This window comes from Trifolium pratense, linkage group LG3 (genome assembly GCF_020283565.1).
Source record: "Trifolium pratense cultivar HEN17-A07 linkage group LG3, ARS_RC_1.1, whole genome shotgun sequence".
NCBI lineage: Eukaryota > Viridiplantae > Streptophyta > Magnoliopsida > Fabales > Fabaceae > Trifolium > Trifolium pratense.
The window spans coordinates 6,180,617-6,197,947 of NC_060061.1; the positions used below are offsets into that span (position 1 = coordinate 6,180,617).

Here is a 17,331-nt window from a genome sequence, read left to right on the forward strand (position 1 = left end):
AGAAAAAGGGATAGATGCACACTAGGTTAACAATTTTAGATAGAGAACCCACTTGGGTTGGTCTGGTGGTATTGGTTTGGGACCTGAGAGTGTGTTATTCCTTCAGGTCTCAGGTTCGATTCTCTCTTGTGACAATTTCAATAGCTTACTTTAGCTTCTTCAAAAAAAAAAAAAAAATTGGATAGAGAGACCAACCACCATTAATGGGGTGGGATATTGAAAATAGTGGGAGGGAATTGAGATTGAAGAATAGAAGGTTGAAGAAGAAGAAGATGATGTGTAGAAATTAAGGGATATGATATTTGTCGTGGTGTTCACAGAAATTGGGGAGGAGAGTGAATATGAAATATCAGAAACATCAAAGATGGAGATGGATAGTTTTTTTTTGGTACAAAAGAGATGGATAGTTTGAAAGAAAGTTACAACTTTAATGAAAAAATGTGGGAAAGTGGTTGACAAGAGATTAACATTTTATATTTTTTAAATAAATAAATAAATGACATGGCAAAATTCTATTGGATGTCGGTGTAAACAATTTTTACACCGTCTGCTTATATTTTTTTTTTCTCATTAAATTTTACATACTTTTTAATCAAATTCAAATTATTAATACTAATTCGTCTATGAATCATATGGCTATCAAAATAAAAAATAATTATATAGATATTCTCTATTTCATTTTTTTAATGTTAAAAATAATAATAATAACACGAGAATGATAAATATATGTGAGAATGAATATGAATTATAAGATTTAAAAGAAAGACCAAGATTAAAACATAATTTTAAGTGACTCTTGTATCTAATACACAATACCATCATCATTCTATCTTCTTCTTCCCTTCATTCTAACGTGCAACACTTTTGCTTTTCTCCACCTCTTGCTTTATTATTCATCTCCTCTCAGTCACAAAAATTACCCTCTATCTCTCGTTTGGTCAACATATAGGCATTTAAATTTTAATGTTGATAATAAATTATTCTTTTTTCGTCAAAAAAAAATAATAAATAAATTATTCTTTTAAATTTTATTGGTCATTTGAATTTATAAAGGAGAAAACTGAAAAAGTATTAAATGCTAGTATTCCTAAAATATCATTCATTATTTGTCTATTTTTTAAGATAATTGCACATTCCTAATGTAAATTTAATATATTATAAAGGATAGTTTAGTAAATACAATAACTTTCTTAATAAATATGAAATGAAATAATTTGGCTTATAAATAAGGCCGAGTGAAGTACTATTTTAAAGAGATTAGTATATAATTGATCCAAGTGGTAAGAGTCTTGAACCTCTTAAGTATATTGTGAGGAGATCAATTTTTCACTCATACATATAGAAAAAATTTGGTTGGGAGACGAGAACACACATTGTGTGCCCAGTTATTCGTTAACGGCGGTGAAAACTTAAAAAAAAATAAAAATAGCATATAATCAAATATAAACTTAGATTACCAATTTAATATTTACAAAAATAAGGATGTAACCGGTTCCAAATTTAGAAGTGAGGATTAAAAAACTTATAAGATTGATTTAGAAACGGACCCTAAATACATTTGAGCCGGAGACGGTTTGGGTTTGTGGACTCGCTATGAACTAAGGCATCTCATACTTCTGCTGTGTAAACAAAGAGAGCTCACACAAACACAAACACAAACACAACACTCTTCTATTATGAACAATGTCTTCCCCAGATAAACGCCGAGACATGGATTTGATGAAGCTGTCTGCAATCCTTTTATTTATTTATTTATTTTGGAATTTATTCTTTTTCTGATTTCAAATACAGTTTATTTTGTATAAATTTCTAATCTTTTTCTAATTGGGTTGCGTTGAATTGTTGTGAATCAGGATGATGACTGATTACAAGGTGGAGATGATCAATGATGGCATGCAAGACTTCTTTGTGGAATTTCATGGACCCAAATACAGTAATTTTTTTGCATCTCTTGTATAAATTTCCCCTTTTTTTTGTTTGTGCCAATTGAAATGTTTTCTTTATTACTTTAGATTGTGTATGTTGAATTCAATCAATGCGTGGTGTTATGTGTTTGGATCAATAATCAACAACTGTTGAGTGGTGACCTATGGATTGTGCTGGTTTTGTAATTTTGCTTCAATTTTGTAGCTTAATTGTTCACCCATTTTCCTCAATGTGGATGAATTACATTAGGATATATGATTGGTTTTTGTGTGTATTTTCAAAATGTGTGCGAGTTGTAGAAGGTAAGATAGAGATAAACAGATACGGTGTTTGTATTTTGATGTTCAAATGACACAGCTGTAACTTTAAAGGTGGAACTGAAGTGAGTTTTTCTTCTTTTTTTCACATTTGTTGCAGGTCCTTATCAAGGAGGTGTGTGGAAGATAAGAGTGGAGCTACCTGATGCTTATCTTTATAAGTCTCCTTCTATTGGTTTTGTCAACAAAATTTACCATCCTAATGTTGATGAAATGTGAGTTGTTCATACAAACCAAGGCTTCATTGTTTTATATCGGACACCAAAGGAGTTTTAAGAATGAATTCTTGGGTTCAAATACTGGAAACTAACATAACTAGAACTTAATAACATTTTCCTATTCACAAAAAATAAGCTTCATTGTTTTCTATCTATCATATTTAAGCAACGCCATTGTCCTCAATGGAACCGCTATTAGCTGTTGTGCAAACGAATTGTTATACTCAACAGCTGATCGAAATGTTTTTCTCTGATATTCAGGTCTGGCTCGGTTTGCTTAGATGTTATCAACCAGACATTGAGTCCGATGTTCGGTAAGCATTATTAACAATCTATAGTACCTTACATATATTGGTGGTAAAGAGAATTACTAAAAATGAACTTGCTATGCATTTGATTCAACCTTGTTTGATTGTTAGTGTTGCTACCTTACATTTTTCTTATTTTCATTCAGATCTTGTTAATGTGTTCGAAGTGTTTATTCCTCAACTTCTTATATACCCCAATGCATCAGATCCATTGAATGGTGATGCCGCTGCCTTGATGATGAGAGACCGTGCTGCATATGAACAGAAAGTCAAAGGTAGTATTCGTTGATTTGTTTCATTTTTGTTAATCATAAGTAGTCATTTTTCATCTAATTTCAATTGGGGTGAGATATCATCAGTTGGTAATTTTTTTGCACCCCTTGTATTAATTTTCCTTTTTTTTTTTTTTTTTTTTTTTTTTTCTTTCTGTGCCAATTGAAACGTTTCCTTTAATATTTAAAGTGTTTGTATTTTGATGTTCAATTAACACAACCGTAACTTTAAAGGTGGAACTGAAGTGAGTTTTTCTACATTCTTCTTTACTCACTTTTATTGCAGGTCCTTATCAAGTAGGTGTATGGAAGATAAGAGTTGAGCCACCTGATGCTTATCCTTATAAGTGTCCTTCTACTTGATGGTAATGTTGATGAAATGTGAGTTGTCCATAGAAACCAAAGCTTCATTGTTTTCTAAGGGATGCCAAAGGAGTTTTAAGAATGATTTTGTGGGCTCAATCCTGGAAACTAACATAACTACTAACTTAATAACATTTTTCTATCCAAAATATAAAAAAATAAAAATAAGCTTCAATGTTTTATATCATTAGATTTGTAACTGATTCAATGAATTTATAATTTCAACCGTCCGATCTCAAATCTACAGTTGAGATTAACTACAACATAGTTTCTCAGCTTCAGTGGATCCATGTCTTTTGATTTAGAAGTTTGCTCTTTAGGCCCCCAAAATTCTGTTGTTACCCTTAAACTTAGTTCAGAAATTATGTTCCAAACTTGATGTTGGTTTGGAGTGTAGTTTCCATACCTATTTTACAAGCTTCCGAACCACCACCATTACATGCTCACGAGATTAAAATTGCATCTCCTTCTTTATCTTAAGCTTTTTCCTCTTATTTAAGGTTTGCTATTTCATTTTTGGTTTATTTCTTTATTACATTATTATTCGCCCTCTAATGTGCAAGAAGGCAGCCACGGAGCTCCCCGGAAGAGGTACACGCACACACGACCCAACCACCTTGAGACGGTGGCTTCAAAAATGTCTTCTCCATGTCAGACCCACTTGTTTTGCATTTTTTAAATGAATTTCATGATAGTGAGGGTTGAGATGGTGTACCTTTGATTTTCTTTTTCTTTCACTTGATTTTGCTTTGAACAGTGGCTATCTTCCTTTGACCTTTGACCAAAAAATCATCATTATATGACACAGATAGGGATGAGAAAATCACGTGAGCATGTAATGGGAGTGGTTCGGAAGCTAAAATCTGAAATTTGTCCATGTGAAATTGGTTTTGAAATTACGTTCCGCAGCAACATCAAGTTCAGAATGTAATTTCCGAACTGAGTTTAAGGATAAAAACGGAATTTTGGGGGCCTGGGAGTAACTTGGGGGCTTGAGGAGCAACAATCTTTGATTTATTGCAGGTTTGGTTTGACCTAATTGATTCGAGCTTTATTGGACCGGACTAAAATGGGCCTGCCCACCCAAATAAAAACCCTAATGTTTGATGTTTTTAATGTCAAAAAATGTGCTTTTTCAAAAATGTCAAAAAATGTGAATGAGGGTAAGAGAAATACCCCGAGAGAAGAGGGGGATTTTATTCTCATAATCTCTCAAACGCTTAGTTATTTATTTTGGCAGCTTGGCGCTGTATTTCTTATGCTTTTGAATCAGGCCCGGCCCACACCCACGGCATCAGGCCTCAAAATTTCAAGGCCCTATAATAATAGCTGTATATTATCAATGTTTGTAAAATATTAGATGTCCATCAATAGATTAGTGGCAGACTATAATGTTTTTGTGTGTAAGGTCCATGGTTCAGGTTCAAATCCCCACAGTGCCATTTTTTTAAAAATTTTGTGTTTTTCATTGAAGGCCCATTTTTAATATTCAACCAGGGCCTCCATCCAAATAGTTGGGCCCGGCCCTGTTTTGAGTGATACCTCAAATTCAGCTCTCTTTCTCATTTGCAGAATTTGAGATTGAAGAGCAGCACCAGCTAGTACCAACATTGCCACAATCAATTATCAATAATTTTCAGGTTTCAACTTCAATCTTGTAATTCAGCTCTCTTTTTTCATTTGCAGCATTGAAATTTTGTGTATACTTGTTACATTACTCTTTCATCAGTATATGTAAACGTTATATCTTGATAAGTTTTTATTGAAAATTGCTGTTCTGTGTCTGTACCATCAACATATACAAAAGAGCAAGCTAGATTTTTTTTTTTTTTTTTTTTTTTTTTGTGATCAAATTCAAAACATATCTAGCATAGAAGTAGAGAGTCAAAAGTTCATGGAAAACGAATCTTCCCTTGATCGCCATGAAGCTAAAACTTTTGCCGAATCTCATGGAAACGGCGATTGTCTTATTGAGGACTGTGTTGATAATCCTGATCATGACAGTGCTAAACAAAAATCTTTGTTTTCTCAACAATTTTCGGTTTATCTTGAGGAGAATTGTAGTAGAGGCAATGTGAGGCCTGTGCCTGTGATACTGGGTGACGGTCAATTGCTTGATTTATACCAACTTTTCTCCCTTGTGAAGGAAAAGGGTGGGTATGATGCGGTATCAAAAAAAGGGTTGTGGTATTCTGTGATAATTGAACTGGGTTTGGACCTTCATGTTTTGGCTTCGGTGAAATTAGTTTATTACAAATATCTGCGTGATTTTGAAGGTTGGCTCAGCAAAACCAAAAGAGTGGCGGTTAACCAAACGGGTGATGGTTCTTTATTGGGCACTGAAAACCTAATCAACAAATTACCGAATTTTCACATGAATGCGGAACCATTACCGAATTTTCTGGCGGTGAGAAAGAATGCTGAACCAAACTGTGGATCATCTTCTCAGGTATACTTTCAAATTTCAATGCACATAATTATTTTCTACATGATTTTACACATTGGATTTTTTGTTTCGTTTCATATCCTGAACCTGAATGTTTTCACATGAATGGCTAGTAATCTTATTATTGTATTTATGATTACCATTACAATGCACTTAATTCTGTCTACGTTATAAATATATATTCGCAATCCATCAGTTTCATTCCTAAAATAATTGGATAGCTTTGACCTAATCTACAAAATGACCACTCTCGGATTTATAACTCTAACCTAGGCACTTCACTATAAGAAAGATATCATGGTCAAACATTAAAACAAATTCCATCTTTATCAACAAGTGAGAAAAAGATCATTTGCATTATGAAATTTCCATTAAGAACTGTAACTGCACTATTAAGCCTAGTTATTGGTATCCTATGATACATGTGAGTTGTATATTGATTAGAAACACAGCAAAGATCCCAATCAATACCAATTGATGTGCGTATCTATGTTGGATAGGGATCACAATAGGAATCTCGATTAATTGCGATGAATCACAATTTACCTCTAAATCGCACAATTCAGATTTATTAAAGTGTTATGTTGAAAAACTACTGATTTTCTGAGACTGTATGCTTTACAGAAGGTGAAGATGCATCCTGCCGTGTATGAGGATCCCGTTGGTCACCAAGGTACTACGAAATTGAGACGTGGTAAAAGGCGCCACATCTCTTCTAAATCTCGCTGCACTGGCTGCAATTCTAATTCATGCTCTGCTAATGGAAATGAGTTGCATTGTTCAGTCAATATGGCTGCCAAACCAGATGCTACTGAAAAGAAAAAATCAGCTGCCAAACCAAAATCGACCAGAAAGAAAACATCTAAGCCATCTTGCAACGACTTTCCTGTAAAGCATGTTTCTATAGGTTCTCGTTTCCAAGCGGAAGTCCCGCAATGGACTGGTGAAATATCTGAGAGTGACTCTAAATGGTTAGGCACACAAGTATGGACTGTTAAAGATGACTCAGAACCTACTCCCGAAACTGATATTGTTGGGAGAGGAAGACGGGGAAAGTGTAGCTGCGACATTCAAGGTTCTGTTGAATGTGTCAGATTTCTCATTGCTGGAAACAGGATGAAACTGAAGCTTGAATTGGGTTCTGCATTTTACCAAATGGGATTTCATAAAATGGGTGAGGAAGTTTCACTTCAATGGACAGCTGATGAAGAAAAGAAATTTAAGAATATAATGAGGTTAAATATCCCCTCCCAAAACAAGTCTTTTTGGAACAATCCATCCAAATACTTTTTTAAGAAGACAAGAAAAGACATGGTGAATTATTACTTCAATGCATATATTATTCAATTAAGAAGTTATCAAAATCGAGTGACTCCGAAGACTGTTGACAGTGATGACGACGAAGTTGAATTTGGATCTTTTGGTGATGGTTTTGGGAGGAACAGTATCAAGCATCCACCTGTGGAATTCCTGGAATGTTCAGAGAACAAGAGGATAGAACCAGCTAGGAGAACATTGGCTAATGTGTTGGAGCTTGAAAGCCACTGGTAATTTTGTTTGACATGGTTATGTTGTTAAAGTGGCAGTTTATTGACTGCTCCTTGGAGGCTGCACAGTTGGTGCTGCAAAACTTTTTTTTCTTCCCTTTTGGACAGCATTTGTGCTGCAAAACTAGTTGTTTAGTTGGAGCAAGCGCTTTCAAGTTTATGTTTTTAGTCAGACCTTTGTAAACTAAATTTACAAATTTTATTTTGGTAGGTCTTTGACTTTGGAATTAGACAAATTTATGCATTTCATGAGGGTTTTTCTATTAGATTTTTGTTTTATGAGTTGGGTTCCGATGACTCACTAGAGTCAGGGCAGACCTCAAGGATCAAAGGGTGCTGATAGATGTATTTATAGACTACCGCAACGTAGTACTTACGTTGCTAACAAAAGTTGAACCCACACCATTGCGGGGTATAAGTTAACTTCTTGCCAATTTTAATTGATGAGGCTTAATGTGGAACCCTTCTGACAACAACTATTAACTTGTTATCAATGGGTTCAATCTACTAGATTGTCATATCCCCATTTTAATTTATGAGGCTTAATGTGGAACTCTTCTGAAAACAACTATTAACTTGGTTATAAATGGGTTCAATCTTCTAGACTGTCTTATCCCTGTTTCTTTTAGGGTGTCAACCCTGTTGTGTGGATCATCACATTATAGAGACCTCTCTTCTACGCAGGTTTTCTTTCCCTATTTTTGAGGATTTCCTCCACTTTCCTCACTTGAATCAAACCTTCCACCACATTTTAACTTTACATTAACATGTTTGTAGCTCTTTGACCATGTAAAACAACTCCCACCAGTGTCACCATAGTCGGATAAAAGGTAAATTTTGAGATACTCAATGCTACCCTCATACTTTCGTATGTAGTTCATATCTTACCTCTACTAAAACAACTTAGAGTTTAGTTATTTATAAAAGTATTATTATATAAAAGCCAAAATGAACTCTTTTTATCTTCCAGTTTCCGTTTTTGTTGTTGAGTTGGGGGAGGACTTGTTCTCCTAACAGGGCAGACCAACAAGTCTCGAAGATATGATAACAAGATGCTCGGTGCGCAAGGAACCCTATACAAGAGGCTAGCGTGCAATGGCTTTCTCTGATGGGGGATTTAGATATATAAGTAAATATTTTAGTTTTAACAGTTTTGTCATTGTTGCAGGCTTTCATTTGTATGAGGTGTTTTTCGATAGATTGTTTTAAGAATCCACATCAAGACTTTGATGAAATGTTCCATAAAGATTCAAACGTGATTAATATCCTTTATACCTATAATTTAATCTCCAAAAATGTGGTTTATTTGAACAAACATGAGTCAAATAGGGAGTTTATAGAAGGCAAACAAATGATCTATATAGATAAAGAGAGACTATAACTTATCAACTCTCTTTGTTATAGATGTGTGTGCAGTGGCAAAGCCAATACCCTAGCCTTTGGGGGTAGTGGTGCAAAATAATCAAGGAGTTAAAAATACAAAACATACAAAGGTATATTTGTGTTTTTTAAATGTAGGGGGTTTAGTTGAACCCTTTCAAACCGCTGCCTCCACCATTGTGTGGGAGCAAATTATTAGGTTGATTTTTGGTTTAGGTGCCAACATTTTTTTGGGTGATTTAGCTACACCATTTTAAATATTTATGGTCATATGATTGAGAATATAAGATAATGTCTAAGTTTCAACAAAGTTTAGAGAATCATACTGGTAATTGGTGGATAATTTGCATGTTTTTAAGTTTTTTTTTTTAAGTTTGACCCCGCGAATCAATTAGTCTAAAAAATAGTTGGTGTTAAAGCGTAAGACCTATACATTATACATACCCGGTCATAGGGCAAGGGCTAAGCCCGAATGAGTAGGAGGGTGCGTGCGACAGTCACTGCAAAGTTTGAGGTGTGAATTTGAGAGAAAGAGTCATCGATTCATATTTTGATGGTAATAGAGATATGAACTAGAAACAGCCTTATGTAAAGAGTGTGCCTTTACATAACGGTAAGTTTGCTTCCTTGTTAATTGGTGGTCATGGAAACAGCCTTTACGAACATAAGGCAAAGTTGCATACTCTGGTCCTATCCTAATCCTGCAATGTTGATACACACATCCATTTGAACTTGTCTTAAAATTTGTTTGCTTTTGCTTCTCTTTACTATGTTACTTTCTAAACCTTATGGACTGATTATGACTCTGTTTTTTCTTATTTATTTTATGTAATATTGTTTGAATTTGCTATATCTTTGGACTCAAATTTTTATATCCTGAACTTGAATGTTTTCACATGAATGGCTATCTAACTGATCCCCTTAACTAACTTAATATCTTTTTCTTTTCTTTTTTTGAATTGCAACTAACATAGTAATAGTAGTATCTAATTGTTATAATTGTCCTCTTATCTTCTTCCCTGACAATTTCCCTCCTGTTTGATTTTTTAGTATCTCCAATGTTCTTTGTTTCAACTTTTCTTTTGGTTCTGGCGGGTGGGCTGTGACTAAGTTTATTGTATTGGTGTTGTTGCATGTTTTTAAAAAATACCTGCTAGTTTGAGAGCCAACACATACCCTATCTGGATTAGTAACTTGAAATGACATCATGGGTCATCCCGGTTCTATTATTTTCATTGCTACTTTATTGATTCACATAATCTCATTAGTCACTTTTATGGATTTTTATTTTTTTTAAAAAAAAGGGAGAGACGGATATGCACTAGGTCAAACTATATTTAATCTTTATAATTCTTTACAATATCTACAATAGATTCTTCAATGAGTCACTGTAGTTTTTATTACTTTGATATTAAAACATTGAGAAATGCTTCTACTAGTAGACAGGATCTAAAAGATGAAATTTTATTTAATTTAATTGTTATGTTACTGAAGTTTCTGAGACTGTATGCTTTACAGAAGGTGAAAATGTATCCTGCCATGTATGAGGATCCCGTTGCTCACCAAGGTACTATGGAATTCAGACGTAGTGAAAGGGGGCATATCCCTCATAAATCTCGCTGCACTGGCTGCAATTCTAATTTATGCTCTGCTAATGGAAATAAGCGACATGGTTCAGTCAATATGGCTGCCAAACCAGATGCTACTGAAAAGAAAAAATCGGCTGCCAAATCAACATCAACCAAAAAGAAAACATCTGAGCCATCTAGTAATGATTTTCCTGTAATGCATGTTTCTATAGGTCCTCGTTTCCAAGCGGAAGTCCCACAATGGACTGGTGAAATATATGAGAGTGACTCTAAATGGTTAGGCACACAAGTATGGCCTGTTAAAGATGACTCAGAACCAACTGCCGAAACAGATCTTGTTGGGAGAGGAAGACCGGGAAAGTGTAGCTGCGACATTCAAGGTTCTGTTGACTGTGTCAGATTTCTCATTGCTGAAAACAGGATGAAACTGAAGCTTGAATTGTGTTCTGCATTTTACCAATTGGGATTTGATAAAATGGGCGAGGAAGTTTCGCTTCAATGGACAGCTGATGAAGAAAAGATATTTAAGGATGCAATGAGGTCAAATATCCCCTCCCAGAAGAAGTCTTTTTGGGACAATCCATCCAGATACTTCATTGAGAAGACAAGAAAAGACACGGTGAGTTATTATTACAATGCATATATTATTCAACTAAGAAACATCAGAACCGAGTGACTCCGAAGAATGTTGACGAAATCAAATTTGGATCTTTTCGTGATGGTTTGGGAGGAACAGTGTCAAGCATCCACTTATGGAATTCATGGAGTGTTCAGAGAACAGGCAATATTATGAGTTGACAAAACAGTATGACAAGCCATTTTGAGGTTGAGAAAATATTTTCTTGACCAGACTTGTATACAACTCTCTTCTGCTTTCTCCTTAATCAGGATTGCCTTTCTTCACCAGGAAATTTTGGTGTAACATAGAAAGAGAAATGAACCAGCTAATGTGTTGGAGCTTGGAAGCCACTGTTAATTTTAGTGTAAAATGGCATAGTTTATTGAGTGCTCCTTGGAGGCTGCACAGTTGGTGCTGCAAAACTTTTTTTCTTCCCTTTTGGACAGCATCTGTGCTGTAAAACTAGTCGTTTAGTTGGAGCAAGCGCTTTCAAGTTTATGTTTTTAGTTAGACATTTGTTAACTATATTTACAGATTTTATTTTGGTATGTCTTTGAATTTGGAATATACAAATTTATGCATTTCATGAGGTTTTTCCATTATAATTTTATTTTTTGAGTTTGGTTCCGATGGCTCACTAGAGTTAGGGAAGACCTCAAAGATCGAACGTGTTGATATAGGTATTTATAGATTACCGCAACGAAGTACTTACGTTGCCAATAGAAGTTGAACACACATATTTGTCGGGGTATAAGTTAACTTCTTGCCAATTTTAATTTATGAGGTTTAATGTGGAATCCTTGCCGATAACAACTATCAACTTGTTATCAATGGGTTCAATTTGAATTCCTAACGGCCAACACTATGGAATCACATAGGATGTGAATGTGAAGATCCAAACATGACTAACATCAGTCTCAATATCCTTTACATCTGTCATTTAATCTCCAAACATGTGTTTATTTGGACAAACATGAGACTACATGTAGATAGTTGAACAAAGTCTATAGATGTCAAACAAATTATCTTTGTTATATTTAAGGGACTTGTTTGAACCACATCATCAAACCCGTGCCTCATCCCTTGTATGCGTGGAACAAATTATTAGGTTGAATTTTGGTTTACTATGCAAACTTTTTTTTGGTAATTTGGCTACACCATTTTAAATCCTTGTCATCATATGATTGCAAATATAAGATAATACCTGAGTTTTGTTGTAAAATTTTAATATATTTCTAATTGATTGATTTTATGTCCTAATTATTTTTCTACTTATTTTAATTGATTGATTTTTCTTTGGGAAATATATTTAAATGCTATGCAGAAAATGTGACTAAAGTGTTTTGACTTGGTATTCAAGCTTATGATTCATTGTTACTATTTTATCTCAACAACCATAATTTTAGGAAATTGTTCATGCCTCCATTTTTTCGGCATAACTTTAAAAACGCATGCTCCTATTTTCTAGTAAAGGATTAACTAAGACGAATTTTATTGATTGTGTTTATTGGTAATTACACTTAACATAGAGATATGAACTATAAACAAGGAAAAAATCATATACTGTTTTTAGGTAAAATATTTTCTTTTATAAGACCATATATAGCTTACTTCACAAATACATATTTCAATGAGTGTCATGTTGTCATTTCTCATGTATTGATAGCCTCGACATATTTATCGTTGAGAAGAACCGATAGTATCTGGAGGAGTTGCGCAATATTTATAATCCAACTTGCATAAATTTTTTGATATAAAAAAATGACTAAAGTTTACTAATAAATATGTGAAAAAGGTAAACATGTATTATAAAATTCAACTATAGTTAATTTTTCTATAATTGTTTTATTTTGTAAACATTTTTAAAGTACCTTTTAAAAGTTTGAATAGCGGTGTTTTCAACATCAGAAAATATTAAATAATGATAAACATTGTAAAAAACGAATTAAAAAATTCTCCAAGGCCGGAATGTCAAAATAATTGGGAATAAATAATGACTCAAGAGCAAATAAATTAATTAATTTTTTTATAAGAATTATGATTAAAAAAATAATTCAATTATATATGTTAGATAAGCTAAATAAACCTATTTTGAAATTTGCTATATCCGTAAATAAACCTGTAAATAATAAAACTACTATTGTAAGAAAATTATATTTAATTTGTTATAAAAGTTAAATTAATATCCCTATTTTGAAATTTTTAGTAATTATTTTACTTTTAAATATTGTAATTTTAGTAAAATTTTGATTTTTTAGATTATATGAATTACAAATTTACCCGTGAGAAAATCATATATATTAAAAATTAATTTTTTATTTTAATATCAAATTATTTTTTATTAATTTTAATTTTTTTATTTTAAAGTATATTTTATAGAATAAATGAATAAATTATTTTCTTATCATATTTTTCTACCAGTAATGAATATTAGTAACCGAGCTCAAATTCACGATAAGATTGAATGCAAAATATTACTAAATTTTAGGTTAAGGTAGCTGAGTCACTAATGGTAATATCTCATATTCTTCGCACAAACATGCCATATATATATATATATCACCGAAAGTGAAAACTTTTCTATTCGGTCTTAGCTATATTCCACGTAATAACAAAATTAAACTTGGTCGCAAAGGTTTAGTTTAGCAGTGTTTCTTTCTCATTTTGGTTCTAATCTTAAATTATTTATAACCGGTTTGGGTTTGTTTTGTGGAGTATGAACTAACCAGCAATCTCACTCTTTCTACTGTGTAAACATATCTCACACAATACCAAAAGAGAGAGAGACAGAGACAGAGAAAACAGAGAGAGAGAGAGAGAGAACAATGTCTTCCCCAAGTAAACGCCGTGACATGGATTTGATGAAGCTGTCTGTATTTCTTTTTTTATTTATTTATTTTGGAATTTTTTTATTTCTTTTTATTTCAAATAAAGTTTTTATTTTGTGTATAAATTTCTAATCTTTTTCTAATTGGGTTGTGTTGAATTGTTGTGTGAATCAGGATGATGACTGATTATAAGGTGGAGATGATCAATGATGGCATGCAAGAGTTCTTTGTCGAATTTCATGGACCTAAAGACAGTAATTTTTTTTGCCAATTTTCCCTTTTTATCAATTTTCCCTTCTTTTTTTCTGTGTGCCAATTTAATTCAATGTTTTCTTTAGTACTTTGGATTGTACATGTTTTGTGTTATGTGTTTGGATCAGTAATCAGCAGCTGCTGAGTGCTGACTGACCTATGGACTGTGCTGGTTTTGTATTTGTGCTTCAATTCTGTAGCTAAATTGTTCGCCCATTTTCCTCAATGAGGATGAATTACTTTAGGATCTATGATTGGTTAGAGAAATGATTTTTTGACATCAAAATTTTGATATCGGATAAGGTGTCCTTTGGTTTTTGTGTGTATTTTCAAAATGTGTGCGAGTTGTAGAAGGTAACATACAGATAGAGATAAACAGATACGGTGTTTGTATTTTGATGTTCAAATAACATAGCTGTAACTATAAAGGTGGAACTGAAGTTGGTTTTTGTTCTTTTTTTCACATTTGTTGCAGGTCCTTATCAAGGAGGTGTGTGGAAGATTAGAGTGGAGCTACCTGATGCTTATCCTTATAAGTCTCCTTCTATTGGTTTTGTCAACAAAATTTACCATCCTAATGTTGATGAAATGTGAGTTGTTCATACAAACCAAGGCTTCATTGTTTTATATCGGACACCAAAGGAGTTTTAAGAATGAATTCTTGGGTTCAAATCATGGAAACTAACATAACTACCAACTTAATAACATTTTCCTATCTATAAAAAATAAGCTTCTTTTTTTCTATCATATTTAAGCAACACCATTATCCTCCATGGAACCGCTATTAGCTGTTGCGCAAACGAATTGTTATACTCAACAGCTGATCAAAATGTTTTTTGTCTGATATTCAGGTCTGGCTCGGTTTGCTTAGATGTTATCAACCAGACATGGAGTCCGATGTTCGGTAAGCATTGTTAACAACTTATAGTACCTTATATATATTGGTGGTAAAGAGAATTACTAAAAATTAACTTGCTATGCATTTGATTCAACCTTGTTTGATTGTTAGTGTTTTTTTTTAGCAGCTGTTTGATTGTTAGTGTTGCTCCCTTACATTTTTCTTATTTTCATTCAGATCTTGTTAATGTGTTCGAAGTGTTTATTCCTCAACTTCTTATATACCCCAATGCATCAGATCCATTGAATGGTGATGCTGCTGCCTTGATGATGAGAGACCGTGCTGCATATGAACAGAAAGTCAAAGGTAGTATTCGTCTGATTTGTTTCACTATTGTTGATCATAAGTAGTCATTTTTTCGTCTAATTTCAATTGGGGTGAGATATCATCAATTGGTAAAAAAAAAGATTTGAAAAGTCAAGATTATGCAAAATGATTTATGTTCCATTATCAAATGCATCAACTCCCACCAGAACGTTGCTTGTATCGGTCTTCTCCATACATGCCATACCGCTTAAGACGAGATTCTAATTCTACCATTTTCTCTACAATGCATTCTACCACCCTGATTTTATCTTTAATGAATGTTTTCCTAATCCTATCTTAGTCTTGTGTGATCACTTATCCAATAATTTATTTTTTCATCTTTTGTTTAGATAAATAGTAAGCTAAATGACTTGTTTGCACCTTAGTCCTTAGGCATTGGTTGGTACAATATTATAATGATAATCAGTTACATTTCTTGTGTCAAATGAAGAGCTTTTGAATTCCAATACTCAAATGGGGACATTCACCTTATGTTGCTTATAACGATGTAATGTTGGATATCATATTATTGATAGCTGGAATATACATAATTGTTTACCAAATGAATGTGAAAAAATTTCTAGGCCCTGAATTTCTGATTTGAAGCAAGTCATTTTCAATTTACTGCCATATAACTTCTGCTTAGTTAGTGCTTCATATGAATCTTAGATCCACAATAGAAAGAAAGTTTACATAGTAAATTAACATCTTATTATTTGGAAACTGTAATGGTCAACATCTTAAATGAAAGACATCTCAAAATGTTTACTATTCTATTTTGTGTTAAAAAACTGTTCCTAAGAGATAAAACCATGATATTCTAAGATAATATCAAAATATTATTTTATATTCTAACACTATGCACCTATTTTCATCTATATTAATTTGGGAGCGACGATGAACAGAATATTGTGAAAAATATGCCAAGCCAGAAGATATTGGAGCTCAGGAGGAAATTTCAAGCGATGATGAGCTGAGTGAAGATGGCTACGCCTCTAGTGATGGTGATGACGCCATTGTTGGCCAACCTGATCTCTAAATTGTTATATACAATGTCTGTCTTATTTACATTCATGCTTGTACATGTCTACATTATTTGACATTGAAGTATCTAGAATTAGAAGAAACAAATTCTGAAGGTTGTAAGAAAAATCCTCACCTTTTTATCTCTATTCCTTTATGGTTGTGTAAATCGATTAATTAATGGTTTAAATGTTTTATATATTTACTTTTGTGACTAAAAGGTTCAAATTCTGAAGATTCAAGCTGGTTTTGCATATGAATGCATTAAATTTGATACCCTTTCACTGGGATGAATCAAGACCTTTTTCCACTTTTTGGTTCAACTTCAGTGAGAACTTGAAGATATGTCATTGACTTTCTCTACTATGTTCTGTGATTATATTACCTTAGACTTAGAGTCTAGTCTATTGCAATTTGCGTCTGGTTAATAAAATTGCAATACAATATGAACTCAGAAATAAACATTATGTCCAGTTTCATAGCAATAGCAAAAGAAATACCATGTAATCATAAATAAATTTCAGAACACATATACATATAAAGAATAACACTTAAATGTAGCATGTTCTTCCATGAACAATCGAGTTGGATTTGTGGTTGGTGATGTAGTCTATGCGTCTGGATGTCGAATACTTGTATGTCACACCTTTGGCCGCATGCTCCTTCTTCAAATAGGGTGTGCCTGCAAAAGACACAGCAGGATGTAAGCAGTATTCATAATTGGGGGTGAGCCCCCTATTCATAGTGAGACTTGAAGTGAGTAAACTTCAATCCGTTGCTACTCTTGCTACAAAAATCACTGAGATTGTTATTGAATAAGCACAACTTTGTTGTCTTAATTGAACTCGCGGTAGATGATAATGCTTAATATCTAGTATGAATGTGTTTTATGATGTTGGGAACGATTAAGCCATTGGTACTCCTAAAATCATGATATGTGTAGGTGTGTTAGTTTGCTGAGATGACGCTGTGGGTAGTGTTCTTTGTCGCGCCCCTTTTTGCCAAGTTGCTCACCTCGAATATCCTTTGCGTTTGGACC

General features: G+C 33.3%; 1 protein-coding gene across 11 annotated transcripts; it reads left to right on the forward strand.

Annotated features, from left to right (window-relative positions):
• The first annotated feature begins 1,518 nt into the window (after positions 1-1,518).
• Positions 1,519-16,506, forward strand: LOC123913663 (ubiquitin-conjugating enzyme E2 5-like). Of its 11 annotated transcripts, none has more exons than XR_006811683.1 (8): positions 1,519-1,727; positions 1,854-1,933; positions 2,344-2,458; positions 2,723-2,775; positions 2,916-3,044; positions 4,977-5,044; positions 5,681-5,853; positions 6,475-6,610. XR_006811683.1 is itself a non-coding variant. In XM_045964470.1 (8 exons), exons 1-8 carry the CDS (start codon positions 1,684-1,686, stop codon positions 7,399-7,401), a joined length of 1,719 nt encoding a protein of 572 aa, XP_045820426.1. In that variant the 5' UTR covers positions 1,523-1,683; the 3' UTR covers positions 7,402-7,663. The 11 variants fall into 11 exon arrangements, 7 of the variants coding, with proteins under 7 accessions (XP_045820433.1, XP_045820426.1, XP_045820432.1 ...); XR_006811685.1 differs by lacking the exon at positions 6,475-6,610 and adding an exon at positions 3,328-3,422 and having other exon boundaries at positions 1,521-1,727; positions 5,681-5,746; XR_006811686.1 differs by lacking the exon at positions 6,475-6,610 and adding an exon at positions 3,328-3,406 and having other exon boundaries at positions 1,521-1,727; positions 5,681-5,736.
• Positions 16,507-17,331: the final 825 nt, after the last annotated feature.

What these genes read in the sequence shown, in the direction of transcription:
- LOC123913663 (XM_045964470.1), top strand. Translation starts at nt 1,684, where the DNA reads ATGTCTTCCCCAGATAAACGCCGAGACATGGATTTGATGAAGCT. An exon ending in GACATTGAGTCCGATGTTCG is followed by an intron (nt 2,776 to 2,915) that starts GTAAGCATTATT and finishes ATTTTCATTCAG; the next exon opens with ATCTTGTTAATGTGTTCGAA. An exon ending in ACTGTGGATCATCTTCTCAG is followed by an intron (nt 5,854 to 6,474) that starts GTATACTTTCAA and finishes TATGCTTTACAG; the next exon opens with AAGGTGAAGATGCATCCTGC.